The sequence below is a fragment of the Peromyscus californicus genome, unplaced genomic scaffold (assembly GCF_007827085.1).
Source record: "Peromyscus californicus insignis strain IS unplaced genomic scaffold, ASM782708v3 Scaffold_17__1_contigs__length_78620276, whole genome shotgun sequence".
NCBI classification, from domain to species: domain Eukaryota; kingdom Metazoa; phylum Chordata; class Mammalia; order Rodentia; family Cricetidae; genus Peromyscus; species Peromyscus californicus.
The window spans coordinates 35,961,697-35,980,265 of record NW_026294469.1 but is presented as its reverse complement, the minus strand read 5'-3'; the positions used below and the strand labels follow the sequence as shown (position 1 = coordinate 35,980,265).

The 18,569-nt window shown below is 44.7% G+C and overlaps 1 protein-coding gene across 1 annotated transcript in view; it reads right to left on the bottom strand.

The window, feature by feature from the left end:
* Lvrn (laeverin) overlaps window positions 1-13,390 on the bottom strand; it is a 60,798-nt gene extending 47,408 nt beyond the window's left edge. Inside the window, exons 1-2 of the mRNA XM_052741451.1 lie at window positions 12,690-13,390; window positions 1,362-1,504 (exon numbers count right to left, since the gene is read on the bottom strand). Of these exons, the coding sequence (XP_052597411.1) occupies window positions 1,362-1,504; window positions 12,690-13,390 (844 nt within the window). The remainder of the gene's footprint in view (window positions 1-1,361; window positions 1,505-12,689) is intronic.
* Window positions 13,391-18,569: the final 5,179 nt, after the last annotated feature.

Here is an 18,569-nt window from a genome sequence, read left to right as displayed (position 1 = left end):
ATCACACTATAACTCAAAAATACACAAAATTAGTATGCTGTTCAAACGTATTCATGTGTGTACATGTTGAGCGTGTGTGTGTGTGTGTGTATGTGTGTGTGTGTACGTGTTGACAGAGGTCAGCACTGAACATCTTGCTCCGTTGTTCTCCATCTTGTCTTTTGAGATAGGGACTCTAAACCTGGAGCTCCCCAGTTCAGCTAGACTGGCTGGCCAGCAAGACCCCAGGGAACCCCCTGCCTCTGTCTCCCCAATCCTGAGATTACAGCTGTACTCCACCATGCCTGGCTTTTCACATGGGCACCAGAGATCCAACTTAGATCCCACTGCTGGTGTGGCAAGCATTTACTGACCAAGTTGTTTCAAGTCCCCAGAACTATTTTATAGTATTTTCTATTATAATGATAACTACTTTGCTATTATCGTTACCTTCTACATCTATGTATAAAATCATCACACTTTATCCCACAAATCTATACAATTGTTATGATGATTTTTAAATGAATAAAAAGTACATCTGAAGGACCCAATAATGGAATCTTAGGCCTGAATCAGCATCCTGAGTGATGGGAGATTAACTGAATGTCAAACCCATGGGCAGTGTAAGTTTTCTCCCCAACTAATACCCTCTCTTTCCACCTACTTCCATTTCCTAGTTTAGCACAGCATTTGCTCTAGAGCTGCCTGAGTCCAAAGTGAATCAGAAACGGCAAGTCCACCTTTAGTGGGTTTCAGAGGACTCTTCAGCAGCAGCCGCAGTCCGGAGCCTGAAGCTGAAACTGCAAACTCAAATGTTGCTGAGGGCTGGACATCTGACATGGGGTAGGATACAGGAACAGGGGGACTGAGGCAGTTTACGGTGGCTCAGGTTACCATAAAGAGGCTACCCATTCTCAGCTTTCATTTATTAAAGTCATAGAAATGCTGTAGGTCCAGTGTTAATTGAATGTTAGAGTTACCAAGGGAACAAAAAAATCTACGTTTTTATTTGATATCTCTAGACCTTTAAAAGTTAGAAACCAATCTTGTCAAGATAAGAAAGTCCCCCAAGGTGAATAAAACACATATATCTCTGTATCAGCTGAGACCAGCTGCATCCGACTGTTATCAGTAAGGGCCCGTCCATAGCTGAAGCACTAACAAGCAGGCAGACTGTCAGTGTGTAGAGCCAGTATTGTGTCCTCAGATCCCCATACAGAAAGAACAGGGATTTATCTTCTCTAAGTGTGAGGGCCGATACTAGTCTCATGTGACTGCTCTCCACAGTTACAACAGACGAAGGCTACTAACACACTGCCTAAAGAAGCGGACATAAGAGCTAACATTTTCATGTTTATACAATGGCAAAAAGCATTACTTACCTAGCTGTGGCATATTGGAAAGAGCCACATACCCAGGATGGTGAATAACTGTAATATTAAAAGTTGCCTTCAGAGCTGGCTCATCAAAACAGGGGAAAACGTTCCTGGCAAATGTTGGTTCCATTTGGGATGCAATCAGGGCTCTGAAATACATTTGGGGTAATTTTTTTTCTTAGATCAATGGAAACAAATACAGAGAGAAAGAGGAAGAGAGAGAGAGAGAGAGAGAGAGAGAGAGAGAGAGAGAGAGAGAGAGAGAGAGAGAGAGAAAGAAGAGGGGTGGGGTATAACTAAACCTGGTATGTGAAAGAGCTTGCCCTGTATTGTCTTTCTCACTGCCCTCTCTAAAACACACACACACACACACACACACACACACACACACACTGCAATTCCTACAGCATCTTAGGGTTCATGTAAGACCTAAAATGAAAAAGGTCTCTTTAACTTTCAACCACAAAATAATTTTTGTCTCATTGCATCATAAACCTTTAAACCGTTTATAAGCCAAACAGGAACAAACATAAACACGGAATGTCAGAACGCCAGTCTTTGGGAAACGAGGATGGCTTCTTTGAGAATCGTCTGCTGCTTTCACCGACACCAAAGGGCGCGCCAGTCTGAAGAATGTCTATGTTTTTTTTTTTTCTTTTTTCCCCCTCTTTCTCAAATGTTCCCTCTTCTTTCTAATTGAAAACTTACAGTTCTATTTTGGACCCCTCTAGGGGGTAAACCAGATGGGTACATGCCAACTGAACATGATGTCCTTCAGTTACGGATAGATTCACCACATCCCTGCTGTGGCTTCTCCTGCTTCCGTGGAAAAATACACAGACTAACACACTGCCACGATGTGCTGGAGATTTATAGCGAAAGCTTAGGAACAAACCCCATGACATCGGGTCCCCACGCCCAGCCCCAGCACATCCTGCCTGAGTGTCCTGAAGAGCATGACTCTCAGCCAACAGCTTTCTCCTTAATCTTGTTATTCCATTTGCCAAGAGGAGGTGACCTGGGAACCTGGCTGCAGAGGACAATAGCGAGTGTGAACTTCCCTTTCCACTGAGGTCCTGGGCTTACCTGCCGTCATCTGTTGACTCTTGCTTCAGGCCCAATTCATGGATAAATAAAGTCAAAACCAACACAAACATCTTGAGAGGACCTGTCACATCCGTTTTTCACCTCTGCAAATCCCTTACACTGCGAAAGGGCCTCTTTGCCTACATTTAAAAAAAAAAAATCGCTCGTCTCTAGGAGGGACACTCAAGTAGTTGAGACATTCAGAAACCTCTCACGAAAAATAAGAAGGAGCCGTCTCTCAGACGGCCCGTCGGAGGTGTCCAAACTTTGCTGTGACAAAGCTGTAATTTGCCACCAGCCTGCTTTGCTCATTTCCCTCATTCTATTATCGCCTCGCTTGTGCAGGCTGGAAGGAAGCCTGTGGTCCCACAGTAGCCAATTTGGCTACAAGACCTGGTTATTCGGCTACCAACCGAGCCATTCTGGGAAAGTCACAGTCTGAGCTTCCGTTCTCCGTGTGGAAAACGTGACACTCTTCTCTGTGTTGCTACTTGAGCACACACACAGTCTTTCATGTGTTATTAGTGAACACCTAAATGACAAATCACCTGTGAGCCCTACCGCTTCCAACCTGACCAGCCACGTGCAATCCTAACGAAGCTTAGAAGAGACCCAGGAGTCCTAAGTTGACAGGTGGGTTGATCATCATCAACAGGCAACACGTTAATAGGTGAGTTAACAGGTGGGTTGATCATCATTAGTGGTAAATTCAGTTCCAAAGTTGCCAAAATTATACCTGACCACAAATGAATACAAAATCATCTTTCCCCAATTACAAACTACCAGCAGCTAGTTTTTTTTTTTTTTCATTTTATTTATGGTCATTTACAATAGAACACGTCTTCGCAGCAGTTGAATAAGCATTTGTTCAGCATGGGGGCTGCTATAAAGTATAGGCAGCTTTACTAATATATACAATATATTAGTGATATACATATACATATATGTATGTATGTATGTATGTATATATATATATATATATATATATATATATATATATATATATGCAGTGTGCATTACAGTCAAAATGGCCTGTCTTATGACTGGGGTCGCTGTGTCTGAGAGGAGACACAATAAACCAACATTGCACGTTCGTTTTCAGTCACCTGAGTTCTCCACTAAGATGAGCAGAATTTTTTTAAAAAAAATTAAAGTCATGTAACTTTAAGAAAGGTGTTTAATGTCTTTAGACACCTTTTTCTGTAGCATGTGTGGATGGAGCACGGTCTGAATGGCCACTGAGATCTCTAAAGCCATGATTCTGAGTGAGGGGGTAAAAAAGAGGGCTAAACACACCTAGTAAAATGTAGACAAAGCCTATGAGGGGGCCCTGATCAAGTCACCTGGAGTTGGTAGGAGGCAACCCCTCAAGGATTCATCCATGCTGCTTAGGAAGTCCATACCCCCTGAAACTGCAGAACACTCTGAACATATGGTGACATAGTAGTACCAAAGAGCATGCTATAAAGTGAAAAGGCGCATCTCACTACAGAGAACATCTTCAGTTACCCAGGGAGCCAAATGCTGAACACAAACCACAGAAAGAGAAGTTTGACAGCACCTCCTCCCTCTGACATAACTTCACAAAATTTATGAATCTCAAGTTGGCTGCAAGATGGGCAACAGGAAGAACATCACCACTTTAGCAAACCAAACACAGTAAACGCTTCCAAGTCGATGATTCAAGTCTCCTGAGAAGTGAAAGAAAAGGTCTTGTCCTGTGTTTTCTGTAACTATTTCCCTACCGGGGGGAAAAGTCACTACAACCCTCAGCCCTTTTGGCTCTTTAGCTTGGCTGCAAAGGCCAGAGGCAGGCAGCAGCCACATGATATTGCTATGCCACATCTGGGAATCTCACAGTGAGTGTCTTTGCCTTCTCACTCTGCCTGTAGAGAGAGAAGCTGACTAGCCTTCTGAAGACAGGATGATCTACCATTCTCTCTTTCCTTCAAGTTTCACTGGAACATGCTATTATGGTGTCCGTTATGTCTCTGTTCAGAGCGGTCAGCTGGTGAAGGAATTGCTATAAGGGAATTTGCCTCCTAGTGGTTCAGTACTGTAGAATGTCTTTCCCACCATCCTCTTGTCTTGTTCTAGAATCATGGCCTCACCACTCTCTGGAACTAGAAGGGATCTTCATGGCCAAGACCTACATCATGCAATGGGGAGTAAGTCTATTTCCATTGAAAAGGTATCAATTACACGCACTCTAAATCATTTCATTCCAAATTATTTTATAAACTCCATATATGTCTACATCTCCTTTAATAAGTGCTAAATAACAGAGCTGGTCAGAGATTAAGTAAAATTCTTCAAGAGTTATGATACTCCACTCCTTAAATATTTTCATACAACACACACCCAGAAATCAAAACGTTTAGTAGAGCCAGATGTTCAACCACTGGACTGTGGTTCAAGGATTGTCCCATGAATCATGTTTGTTTATTACTTGTTGTAAGAGGATCTGAAAACTATAGCTTTTACCAGGCAACAAAATATAACAGTTGCAAAATTCCAAAGAAAGATGCCAAATTAGGTTAGGAAGTTCTTCAAAGCAAATGGCCTTGGGATTCAGAAGGCTCTTCTCTGGGCAGCTCAGATGTAAGAGGGCTCAGGAGAGCCAGGGAGTGAAGACAAGACAGAGAATAGAAGTCTTAGCAGGCAGTAGGTGTTTTGTTTTTTTATTAACCAAGCCTCACTTGCTGTTAGGGAGCTGGAAGGAGGCACCTAGCTCTACCCTTGGGCTAGGGGAGAAGAGAGTCTCAGAAAGCAGCATGAATATTCCTTAAAGCTGAAAGACAAAAGGCTGATGCTCATTTACCCCGAATGTAACTGAAACTGACCCAGAGCCTGGGCTCTGCTCCTACCCACTGGGGACCTAAGAGGCGACTGCACAGCTGCCTGCTTTGGAGGCAGAGCCAGAAGAATGTAGCTGCCTCCAGATCCATGGCAATCCTAGGCAAGGGAAGGATGAGTACCCTTAGTAGAACTTTGGAGCCCAAGACACTGTGAACCATAAAAGGTACTTCCTTGGATCCTGCCCAGTAGAGCCACCTGGAAAAGGATGAAACAGCTTAAAGACACATTACTCAATTCCTGGATCGAGGAACCAGTGAAGTGATCTCTCAAGCAGAGCAATCAGGTAGCCTAGGCTGAGCCAAGGGATGGATAGGAGAAAGACAAATGACAAGAAAGCTAGGAAGTGTCAAAGGAGACACATGTGCTAGGAAAATGAGCCATCTGTTAGGCTAGAGTGAGTGAATAACAAGTAGACTAGTTCCAGTAAGATGTACATACTTGTAGCTGAAGTTTTCCTGGTCCTGCCCAGCTCCTGCAGCCCTGCAGCTGCTTGGACCCAAGTAAACACACAGAGGCTTATATTAATTAAAACTGCTCAGCCATTAGCTCAGGCCAACCACTGACTAGCTCTTACACTTAAAGTCTGCCTAACGACTCCTCACTCTTCCCAGAATTCTCTTCTCTGCTTGTCCCGCCTATACTTCCTGCCTGGATATTGGCCAATCAGCACTTTATATATATTAACCAATCAGAGCAACACATTCACAGCATACAGAGAGATATCCACAGCACATACTATGTGACCTCTTCTTCCGGTGCCTGTCTCACCAGAGCCCTGTGATGTTGGACCAGCAGCTATTGAGATGGGCAAGGAGGAATGGAAGCGTAAAATCAAGAGATGATAATTGCACCTGCCCTACTGCAGGCATCAACCACGAATCAGGTCCTGGAGCTGGGAGGAAGGATGCAGGGTCAGAGGGGAGCATCAAGAGCAAATATGTTTATTATTGTAGTAAGGTTTTCTTGGTTTTGCCTCTCACTATATTTATGACTTAGTGATTGTCAATCATCTGCCACTTGGAGCCAGAGGGGTGGAGGATACCACAAGGACAGGGCCCAGAGAATCGACTAACTCAGGCTCACAGGGGCTCACAGAGACTGAAGTGACAATCACGGAACCTGTATGGGTCTGAGCTAGGTCCTCTGCATATACATTATGGTTGTGTAGCTTGGTGTTCTTGTGGGACTCCTAATAGTGAAAGTGGGGGTGTCTATGACTCTGCTTACCCTTGGGACCCTCTTCCTCCTACGAGGTTGCCTTATCCAGCCTTGATATGAGGGTTTGTGCCTAGATTTATTGTAACTTGTCATGCCATATTTGGTTGATATCCCTGGGACAACTGCTCTTTTCTGAAGGGAAATGGAGTGAGAGTGGATATAGAGGAGAAAGGAGGTTGGGGGGGGGGGGGACTGCAGTCAGGATGAAATATATGAGAAAAGAATAAATAATTTAAAAAAAGAATAAACACAGAACTATATGAGCTTCATGAGGGGAAAAGTTAGAAACATAACTCCACACGTTAGACTGTAAAGAACAGTGGAGAAATCAAAGCTGTTTTTACTGCATAGAGGTATGTGTTCATGATATACTAGTCACATTTCTTTTCAAAAGATATGGGAGGGCTAGCAAAATCACCTCCCAGAGAAACCATTTGTCACACAAAATATGAGTTCAACACCCGAGCAATGAAATTACCTCTTCCCTCCACATTAACACCATGTGCCTGGCATTACAGGCCGCTGACCTTGTTTTGGGACATGCAAATTCTTTCCCAGCATTGCTCGGTTTTCTATTTTGAGGGTGTGTCATACTGTGTCAGATTTCTTAGTGTAAAAAAGCAGTTTCAAGGAAGTCTTCGAAACCCTGTTCCCGCTGCCTGATTCTGACCATGCTACTGTCTCCTTTATTTGTTCTCAATAAAGATCGGAATTTTCTGTGACTCCTCTGTACTTCCTTCCCTGGAGCTTTCTCATTTCCTCTCTCTAATTTCCTCCCAGCTACTTCTTACCTTTTATCAGGTGAATACCACGATCTGAATCAATACTATTCCTAAGAATTCAAGAGTCTGGTTGTGTGTTTGTTCTAATTAAATTAAAAAGTGGGGGCCAGGGAGGTGGCTCTGTAGGTTAAGACACCGGCTGCCAAGCCAAATGATGTTCGTTTGGTCCCCAGGACCCATACGTGGAAGGAGAAAGCCAACTCCCAAAAGTTGTCTCCTGAGCATCATACACACAAACGCATGCATGGAGTAGATAAATGTAATTTTTTAGAACTTTAAACAGCTTTAAAGTACAAAAGAACTAGCAAAAGCCAGACATCTTAATTTGCAGATATGACTCTCGTTCTCTGGGAACTTAAAACAAGTTAAGTGACACCAGAATTGATAATTCTGTTTCCATATTCTAAAAATATGAAATAATTGGGACTAAGTATAGTAAAGAATGTTTATGAATAAAACATTTCTAAAGGCAATTAATTTTTTTGGGACAGGGTCTTATTATGTAGCCCTGGCTGGCCTCAAAACCACAGAGATCTGCCTGCCTCTGCCTCCCGAGTGCTGGAATTAAAGGATGTACCATCACACCTAGCTCTGAAAGATAATTGAAGAAGGCTTAAATAAATGGAACACTTAGGAAGATAGTGTCTGGGCAGTGAACTAAAGAGGCCCTAGTGTAAAAAAAGCTTTAGAGTTGACCTCAGCCAGCTTAAAAACAAGGCTCAAAAAGTCCAAAGGGACCATAAGGTAACTCCAGGGTCTATCTGAGTGAGATAAATACAGTAAAAAGCCAGCACCCCTATTTGAACGGTTAAGAGAGAAAGGCCTGCCAATGCCAAGTGTTGACAAAGATATGGAACACTAGAATTCTTGGATACTATTAATGAAAATGGCAAGTGTTCAAATGCCTTGGATAATAACTTCTTAGATTCTTCAAACATCCGCCTACCATGTAATCCAGCCATTCTACACTTAATATAGTATTTACTCAGAAGAAGTGAACTTACATAAAGATTTGTATGTGGATATTTCTGGAAGATTTCTTTATAACAGCCACACACTGGAAATAATGCAACTATAAGTGTGTTTGAGAACAAATGGAAACTTGTTTTTAATATTACGATATGTAGGTTAAAAGTAAAAGGACAGTAAAAGATACATTGTGGAAACATCAGGCATTGTAAAGCTGGGGTAGGAAGAACTAGAGAAGGCTGGTGTAGAATGTACCCTGCCCTGGACAGGCTTTCAGACACTGCTGTGGGCAGTTCAAGAAGGTGCTGACATGTTTGTTTGTGTGTTTGTTTCTCAAAACACAGTTTCTCTGTGTAACAACTCTGGCTATCCTGGAACTTGCTTTGTAGACCAGGCTAGCCTCTAGCTTACAGAGATACACCTGCCTTTGCCTCCTGAGTGATGGGATTAAAAGCGAAGCGGACATTTCTGTTGTTTATGCTACAACAGAAGGAGGTGACCACAAGCAGTTGGTATTGTTTTAAACACTATTTTCCTCGGTGCGTGCCTATAATCCCAGCGCTTGGAAAGGTGATGCGGGAGGGTAGTGATTTGAAGGCCAGCCTGGATTGGACAGCAAGAGCCTGTCTCAAAACAAAACTAGAAATATATGTATATTTCACAGTTAGACACGACCTTTTGGCATCCATCCTTGCCTTACACGGGTCTTGCAAACGGTCAGTGCAGACGTAGCTACAAAGACTGTCGTAACAAATATTGTCACAGTATCCCCCTACTGAAGTTACTTCAGGGGCTTCTGCTGATCTACAGGAGGGGTTAGTGATACAAATAAGGGTTTAGAGGGTGGAGCAATGTCATCTTCAAGGAGCAGAAACAGATTCCCAGTGTTGTTCTACAAGAGGAACTAACTTAACCTGCAGAAACTTACGTCATAAAGGGTTTTACTTCTTTAAATGGCCAGAGTCAAGTTGTACCTATTCTGTAGGTTAGAATGTTTGGTTGACTCGTGTAGTACATACCAAACAAAAACAAACAAACAAAAAACAGACTTTTTATGATGAAGCAACCATCGCTAACTGAACCAATGTCCTTGCATATGGGGACATAATAGAGGTCCTCTGTGATGGGTTCCGAAGGTCAGCAGCACGTGTACAAGGCAGAGTTGGGAGCACGATTGTTTTATGGAGTTCTCAATAACTGTTTAGAAGCTATGATGAAACAGAATGCTGTAACTCAGTCGTTTGTGCTGGGTGGTGAGATGCTGGTAGGCTGTCACCAAAATTTACTTTTCAGAACTCAGAGTTGTAAAACAAACTGTCTGAAACCAATTGAATCTATATTTTCACTCGAGACACAGGGAAAAAAGTGCAAGCTCATCAATTAGAGGATCTTCGTTGTTACTGTGTAAATCAATCTTGTTCCGGGGAAAAGTCAACCCCAAACCCAAACTTCTTTTCAAGGACTTACCAGTCCTAGGATAAGAAATCTAAGCTGCATCTTTCTGCTCCCAGATGTCATGGTGAAAAAGGAAAAGAAAGAGGAGAATTTTCCACAAGAGAAGAGTTCTCATACTGACCAGATTGATGTGACTGGATTTTCTGGACCGGTGTGATGTGTGGGCCATTCCTTCACAATAATCAAGGCTCCAAGCCTTCCTCCCTACAGTAAAGGCACTCACCAACTTCACTGTTCAGTAACCTCTTAACACAAAAGGTAAGACATTACGGCTGGGTCACTATTCAAAATCAACCAATATAATATGATAAAGGCTAAAGAAGAAAAATCATATGATCACAAAAAATTAAGTAGAAAAAGCATTTCAAAAATTCAACAACCATTCATACAAAAAATTATCACACAAAAATCGGAACAGGCCGGGCGGTGGTGGCGCACGCCTTTAATCCCAGCACTCGGGAGGCAGAGCCAGGCGGATCTCTGTGAGTTCGAGGCCAGCCTGGTCTACAAAGTGAGTTCCAGGAAAGGCGCAAAGCTACACAGAGAAACCCTGTCTCGAAAAAAAAAAAAAAAAAAAAAAATCGGAACAGGACAGAATGTCCTCAACTTAATAACTTATATAAGTATCTATACCCTCTGGTGAAACTAAAACTCCACCCCTACTCCCTGAAAATTCCCCGCTCTCCAGCGCTTGTGCTCTCCTACCCGGCAGCCATCTTAGACTCCTATGTCGCAGAACTTGGCAGTTTCCATGTCTGGATCACAAGGCACCTACCCCTAAAAAGGATTGAGCTGACCCACTTCTAGCAGGTACCACAGCTCATGTTATATGCCAGTCATTGACAGGTCTCACCTGTCACCTCTCATTGTCACAATGTTCTAAAGCTGATTGTTAATTGTGTCTATTCCAGGAATCGAGGAACAGACTCAGGGAGGTGCAGTGACCCGCTCAGTCAACACAGCTCATTTCCCAGGGCCTGGTCAGCTCCCACAGTTCACTGTGTGCCACCAACCATCGCTGTGTCCAGGTTCTTTGTGACCCTGACTTTAAGCATCTTTTTTGTCTAGAAGCAGAAGAAGAACAACTTGTTGGTGATAGCTCTTCAGAAACCCCAATTCTAGAACTCTTTCTGGGCTTTGATGTTCTGAAAACCTGACTCCCCTTGACTGGTATAATAGGAAAATGGGCAGGGACTCTTGTCTTCCAGGTTAGCATGTCCGGACATAGCCCCACAGGACAGAGAAGGTCCCTGGACACAAGCCAAGATTTGTGGACAGTAGAAACCTCTGCCAGGTGTGCCCCAAGTTTCATCTCTTTCCTCTGCAGGACTAAGGCACAGTTGTGTCAAGCCATTTTCAGTCCAGTAGAGCTTGGTTCGCACATCATCCTTTTTTTTTTTTTTTTTTTTTTGGTTTTTCGAGACAGGGTTTCTCTGTGTAGCTTTACGCCTTTCCTGGGACTCACTTGGTAGCCCAGGCTGGCCTCGAACTCACAGAGATTCGCCTGGCTCTGCCTCCCAAGTGCTGGGATTAAAGGCGTGCACCACCACCACCCACCCGGCTTCGCACATCGTTCTTAAGAGACAATTTGAAGTTGTTTTTCAAGAATTAATGCACTGAAAATGGAAAACCAAACACATCTCCCTTTCAAAGTTAAAACCGCATATCCACTGAGGCAACTCATTAAACTTATTTAAGACCTCTGAAACTTTGTGGGGAAAAGTGTGGTACTTCCGGCATAGTTCCCGCCCCCACCATCTAAGAACATTTTCTCTAGTAATGGGCAAAGTGCACCAAGTTGTGTTGCAAGTGATCCTCCAATGGGTTGATGGAGGAAGTTATCATCCAGTGTTCACAACATTGGCAGGGTTTCAGGAGTGTGACCTCAGAGCACCGTGAGAGAAGATTCTTGAGGAGTGGAGACAACGCCCCCTGTCAGAGACATTGTCGCAAACGAGCATAAGAAGAACATATGGACAGTTATGTGGCTCACAAATCCCAGCAGAGGAATTCCAGAAGTGCCAGGCTCCGAAGCTCGGCAGAATGTGCCAGATGCCACAGATTGCCAGCAAAAAAGGAGAGGAGGGCCCTGGTAGCAGTGGGGCAGATAAATGAATTGCTATTCTGAAGGGTTTTTTTTTTTGTCTTGTTTTTTTTTTTTTTTTTTTTTACGAAACCTTAGTAAAACAACAACAAGCAAACAAACAGAATAGTCTTTGGGAACAAACATCCCTGCTGTCTGTTTGTGGAGCCACAGCTATCCTGGTTAGATGGAGTAAGCAGAGCAGAGCTTAGCTCCCAGCTCTCTGTGTGCAGAGAATCTTAGACCAAAGAAGGATGCTTCTAGCTTCTCCAGCTCTAAGGCCAGAAGCACTGGCAGGTTCTATCCCTTCGGTGGGGCGTGGGTTCAAACAGCTGTGTTTCTAGGGAGTTCTTAAGTATTAGCAGTTGTTGTTGGTCAAAGTACTAATCCTGAAGAAGAGAAGAATGTGTTTAGTGAGCTGGAATTTTCTGAGTAGAGAAAGGCTCTTTTTTTTTTTTTGGTTTTTTGAGACAGGGTTTCCCTGTGTAGCTTTGCGCCTTTTCCTGGATCTCGCTCTGTAGACCAGGCTGGCCTCGAACTCACAAAGATCCACCTGCCTCTGCCTCCCGAGTGCTGGGATTAAAGGCGTGCGCCACCACCGCCCAGCGAAACAAGAAAAAAAAAACGATAAACTCGGGAGGTGAAAACAACCTCAAAGCAGACAAGTTGGATGGGCAGAAGTAGGGCTGAAAAGTAACAAGAGGAGGAACCTGGATCTCAACATCTTTCCTCCTAGCAGAGTTTCAGAGGAGGGGAAAGAAGGAAGCCTTCGCCTTTGGCTCTAGGAGAGGAGAAAATGTCTTTCTTTGGGGCAGAAGATGCATCACACAGATGAACACTGCTGGGGGGGGATGCATGCGGGACTGGGCTACAAGCCCTTACCTGTGCTCACCCTGGTCGGTGTAGAAGTTCAGGAAGAGCCCCTCTGAGGTGTCCTGAAGCACTTGGCCAGAGAAGCCGAGGTTCAGCTCATATCTGCTACCTGGATGCAAGACCTGGCCCAGATCCAGCACCATGTAGTGCATGTCCAACCGGAACCACACATTGTCCACTGGCACACGGCCTACAGTGGCGTTCCTAGTGTCCAGGGCCAGGGGACCCCACACTTCCACTTGCTTGTAATTCAGAAAGAAGCTGTGCAGCAGTAATCTCGAAGTGGCCACTGTGCAGCGTACAGTGATGTTCACGCGACCCGTGAAGGTCAAACTCGGCGTGGACAGGTCATCCGGCCGTAGCCGGGGCCACAGCTCCAGATCATAGTGAAGCGGGACAAGCCAGGGCGGTAGGCGCAGATGGTCCCAGGGCCCCGACGGGGGGCGCCAGTCTTGCGAGGTGGTGGCCAACGCTGGTTCAGGTGCAGTCTCTGGTGTCCGGGTTGGTGGCCCCTGCTCCTGCCCGCCAGGAAGGGATAACGCGGTGCCCTTCACCCCGGGGCTATGCTGCTCTGAAGGCTGGACGCGCGCGCAGTTGCCATACAGGGCAGCCAGAGCCACCAGCACCATCAGGAGCGCGACCGTCAGCCCGGCCAGCAGGAGGGCCACCCCGCGGCTCACATAGATGCCAGAGCTGGAAGGGGAGCTCATGGTAGGAGTCTGGAGTGGGCGAGATGGGAGACTAGAGACCGTGGAAGCGGGTCAAACCCAGGACGGGATGCGTAGAGGTGGGACCCCTGCCCAGTCCCTCCTCTCTTGTACTGTCTCTCCTCCTCCAGGAACCTGGGGAAAAGACATCTGGGACTATGGCTTTCCCCTCCCCTAACCAGATCCAGATCCCTGCCTACCTACCCCCGCCCTACCAGAGACGAGGAGGAAGGGCGGACCCCTCACCCCAGGGCGCGCGCCCCTTTGGTCCTTGCGGGTTGGACGTCATCGCTGTTTTTTTTTTTTTTTTTTTTTTTTTTTGGATTAGGGACCGGGCTGGAGTGTGTGTGAGCTGTGACTAGCAGGTGAAGGAAAAAGTCAGGTTCTGAGTGAGGGGGTTGTAGGGGGTTTTGATGACATTCTCTAAACTGCAAAGAGCGACCACGCCATAGTAACATCTGAACCAAAGCTGATGTCCCCAAGTCGCTACTAGCTTCAGCACGCACCCGGCTCAGACAGCAAGCGTAAGCTTGGAAGTTTTTGCTGGATCGGGGGACCAAAATCAAAGCAAATCAAACAAACAAAACTAGGGAGCAGGGAGCGATAGCTAGCGTGTGGAAAGGAGCAAGAGTAGTGGACGATAGCGTCTGCTTAGGTCCGCGACTTTGGAGGAGGGTTTGGCTCTCCGCTTCCGCACAAGGGAAAAGGAACTCCTGCTCATAAAAATCCTTTCATTTCGCCGGGCGGTGGTGGCGCACGCCTTTAATCCCAGCACTCACTCGGGAGGCAGAGCCAGGCGGATCTCTGTGAGTTTGAGGCCAGCCTGGGCTACCAAGTGAGTTCCAGGAAAGGCGCAAAGCTACACAGAGAAACCCTGTCTCGAAAAACCAAAAAAAAAAAAAAAAAAAAAAAAACCGATCATTTCAAGCAAAGAAGATAAAGCGGTCTCTCCACCCAGAAACCAAGGGGCTGAGCTGTTTACTGGCAGTGCCCAGACTAGTGAGTTCTTTGGCACGCCAGGCATCTGTTCGCTATTTAGCCTGAGTGCCTCGGCGGGTTCTCCGCCTCACCGCGGTGTCCTGTCCTGGGTCTGCAGGCACGCGAGCACAAAGCTGGTTTGTTTTTTTGGAAAAAAAACAAACAAACAAAAAAACAACAATAACACGATTAAGATCTGTGGAAGGCTGAAGATTCATTTCAGAGCATCCAGTTTTTAAGGTCTTCTTTACCCATCCAGAGACGTTGGGGCATCTTTTGCCTGGTAGCTGTAAAAGGGAATTAGCATTCCTGTCTTGCCCTTAATTCTTCCAGTCATGAAATCCCTTTAGACGAGGTGGACGAGGGTGAACCTCCGACGGAAATCAATCACATCAACACCTCTAAATCAGGGAGGTGGAAGCCAGTTTGACGGAGAGCTCAGAGGGATGACCTGTCATCTGTGGACCAGGCTCCCTGTCCTTGGTTGGGTTTGCTTCTTCAGAAAAAGGAAAAGTCGTGTTTAAAAATAATTGCCACCACGTGCTTGAGTCTCAGAAGACCCTGGGTGACGATGAGGAGAAAGATCCCCTATACCGTCACAGTTATGCTGCTGGGATTGGGATCTGAGGTCACAGCAGGCTTTCTGGGTTTAAGTCACCAGACGGAAATTGATTAATTACACCGGCATTACCCTCCCCATTTCTCCCTCCCACCCCGACTCCTGGGTTGAACACGAGGACTACACCACTGAGCTACACCCCCAGAATATTTTGTCGGGAGTCCAGACTCCCCAAGGAAAGGTAAAAGAAAAAAAGGTGAGTAAGGGGAGGAGTCAAAAACAGCGGAGGGAGCCTCCTCCAATTGTGTGTGTAGAAAACCACTGGGAAATGTGTGTTCCTGGGACACTCAAATGTGTGGAGCTGTGACACACGGGTGTGCCCTGAGCTCTCACTTGTGACTGATCTTGAGGCACTTCTGCTTAATGTGGTAGCTAAGGCAAAAATGCCAAGTGCCTGGGTAAAGTTTGAGAAGTTGTTTAAATAGATAGGTAGATGATAGATAGATAGATAGATAGATAGATAGATAGATAGATAGATAGATAGATATGGTAGATAGATGGATGGATGGATAGATAGATAGATAGATAGATAGATAGATAGATAGATAGATAGATAGATAGATGATAGATAGATAGATAGATAGATAGATAGATAGATAGATAGATATGGTAGATGGATGGATGGATGGATGGATAGATAGATAGATAGATACATACATACATACATACATACATAAGAGAGAGAGACACACAGAGACACACACACAGAGAGAGAGAGAGAGAGAGAGAGAGAGAGAGAGAGAGAGAGAGAGAGAGAGAGAGAGAGAATCCTGGGATTACAGACATAGACACAATGGTCAGTTCTCGTGAGTATATGTGTATTTTACAGATATTTTCTTTGAGGTGATTACGGACATTTATTTGATGTTTCTAACTGATATCAATGTTTTCAACTTATATTAACTTAAATTCAGAAACTAAAAAGATTCTGGTCCTAGTTAAATCTGCCCGCCCCTTCTATTAATGTCATAGAGTGCACCTTTATGGGTGTAAAATAATTCAAAATTTCATAAAAAATCAGTGAAATTGAAGCAATCTTTTAAAATCTCCTAACTGAAAACGTTCTGTTCCATATGGATTCACTGGGGGATTTGACCAGAATCTCAAAGAAGAACTAACAGCAGACTATCTCAAACTACCCTATCACTTAAGAAAAGGAAGAACATTCCCAGAATCCTTTTGTGAAGTTAGTTACCCCAGCACCAAAACCAGATGAAAGGACAGCAACAAGAGAAAGTTAATTGCAGTCCAACCTCCCTGACCAATGTAGATGCAAAAGTTCTCAACGAAATATTCACAATCTGAACTCAAGAACACATAAAAAGAACATTGACCATGATCAAGTTCGCTCTATTCCAGAGGTTCGGGGAAAGTCAGATACGTATAGATCAATAAATGTTACAAATCATGTAAGTGGACTCAAGATACAGATTCAATGTAATTGTAAAGAAAACTCTTCAAAGAAATAGAAAAATCTGAAAATCAATCCAGAAACACAAAAAATCTGGGTAGATAAAGCAATCATGAGCAAAAAGAATGTCACCATACCCAACTTCAAGTTCTACTAAAAACCATAGCAATAAAAACAGCATTGTACTGGAACAAAAACAGACACGTAAATGGAGAGAGTTGAAGAGAGGACTGAGACATGCGACCACACAACTAAAGTCATCTGAGGTTTTGACACAGATGCCAAGAATATACATTGAAAAAAAATAGCCACCTCAACAAATTGTTCTGGGGGAAATGGATATCTTCGTGCACAACAATGAAACTCCACCCTTCTCTCACACACTGGTCTGAAATCTACTCAAAGTAGATTAAGAACTTCAGTAGAGGACCTGAAGATTTGAAACCACTTTAGGAAAAAGTAAAGAGTACATTTCAACACACAGGTATAAACAAGGACTCTCTAAACAGGACTCAGGTTGCTCAGCAAACAAGACCAATAATCAACAAATGGGACTTCAGGAAATTGCCACTCTTCTATTATGGCAGGGGATGTTGTTGAGTAAAGAAACAACCTAAAGAATGGGAGAGAGAAATGGCTAGTTACCCATCTGTCTTGGTTCGTTTCTGTCAACCTGACACAGCCAGAGTCATGTGGGCGAAAGGAACCTCAACTGAAGAGACTTCCCCACCAGATCGACCTGTGGGCACCTTCTGGATTGATGATGATATGGGAGAATCCAGCTCACTGTGGATAGAGTCACCCTTGGGCAGCTGGGCCTGGGTACTATAAAAAAGCATGCTGAGCAAGCCATGGGGAGCAAACCAATAAGCAGCACCCCTCCATGGCTTCTGCTTCAATTCCTGCCATCAGGTTCCCGCTGGAGTTCCAGCCATGGCTTCCCTCGGTGATAAAGAGTGACCAGAGGGTTATAAGATGAAATAAACCCTTCCCTCTCCAAGTCGCTTTTTGTCATGGTGTTTATCAGAGTGATAGAAACCCTAAGACAGATACTGGCACCAGATTTGTGGGGTATTGCTGTGGGATATTGCCTACCCACGTTTGGGGGATGACTGTGGAAATTTGGAAAATTAATGCTGAAAGAGGTGCAGATGATGGAGGTTGGCTTGTGAAGTTTCCAGAGGGAAGTTTGAGAGTTCCTTAAAGACTCTATTGGGGATATTAGATACTTTAAATTAAGAATCTGCTGTTCCTCCTTGTGAATTATTGGGCAAGGGAATTCCAGAAACTCCCCCCAAAACAATACAGGCTATTACCTTTGCTCTAGGATTGATTGCCCGTCAGAACTCGATGGTAAGATCCCGCTGCAGAAAATATCATACACTTTACAGGACATAGAGAAATCGAGCTGGGACTCAGGTATCTTTCATAGAGCCTGGAGGTGCCATGAAGGCCACTGGGGGAGAAACATCACCAGCGGTCTTACACAGTGGTGGACCTTGCATGCTACAATACAGATCTACCAGGCAAGGTGTGGCCGCTGGTGCAGTACTCGAATGGCTGTTATGTGGGTAACCAACGTCTTTATGGTTGGATTTGAGGCTTGCTCCACAGGAGGGAACCTGGACTGCAAGCCTAGTCAAAACGTCCATGAGTGGGGAATTCATAAGCCCTAGGGAGGAATTTACTATTGTTGTTAAATGGACATGTTGTCAAGATAATTTCTAAATATTTGTGTTTATACCCAGATACACACTGCTCTCAATCTTCGCTGAAGAAAATTCTTTTTGCAGTGGGGGCCATGATTAATACAGAGATGCATCAAAATGATGACAGTGACTGCTGAGCGCTCAGCCCCAAACAGGATCTCTCTCTCTCTTTCCCTCCCTCCCTCCCTCCCTCCCTCCCTCCCTCCCTCACCTCCCTCCTCTCTCTTACAAACACACACACACACACACACACACACACACACACGAATGCACACATGCACGCACGCACGCACGCACGCACACGTGCAACTCAGAGAATATTGCAGAAGAGGGGACAGGAAGAATACGAGAACTGCAGAATGGGAAGGGTTCTGTAGATGCTGTCTTTTGACATGGTGCGGCCATTGCCCTCCTGAATTCAAAGTAGCTGTGATTACCTGCACAAAACCTCAGGACAAAGACTCA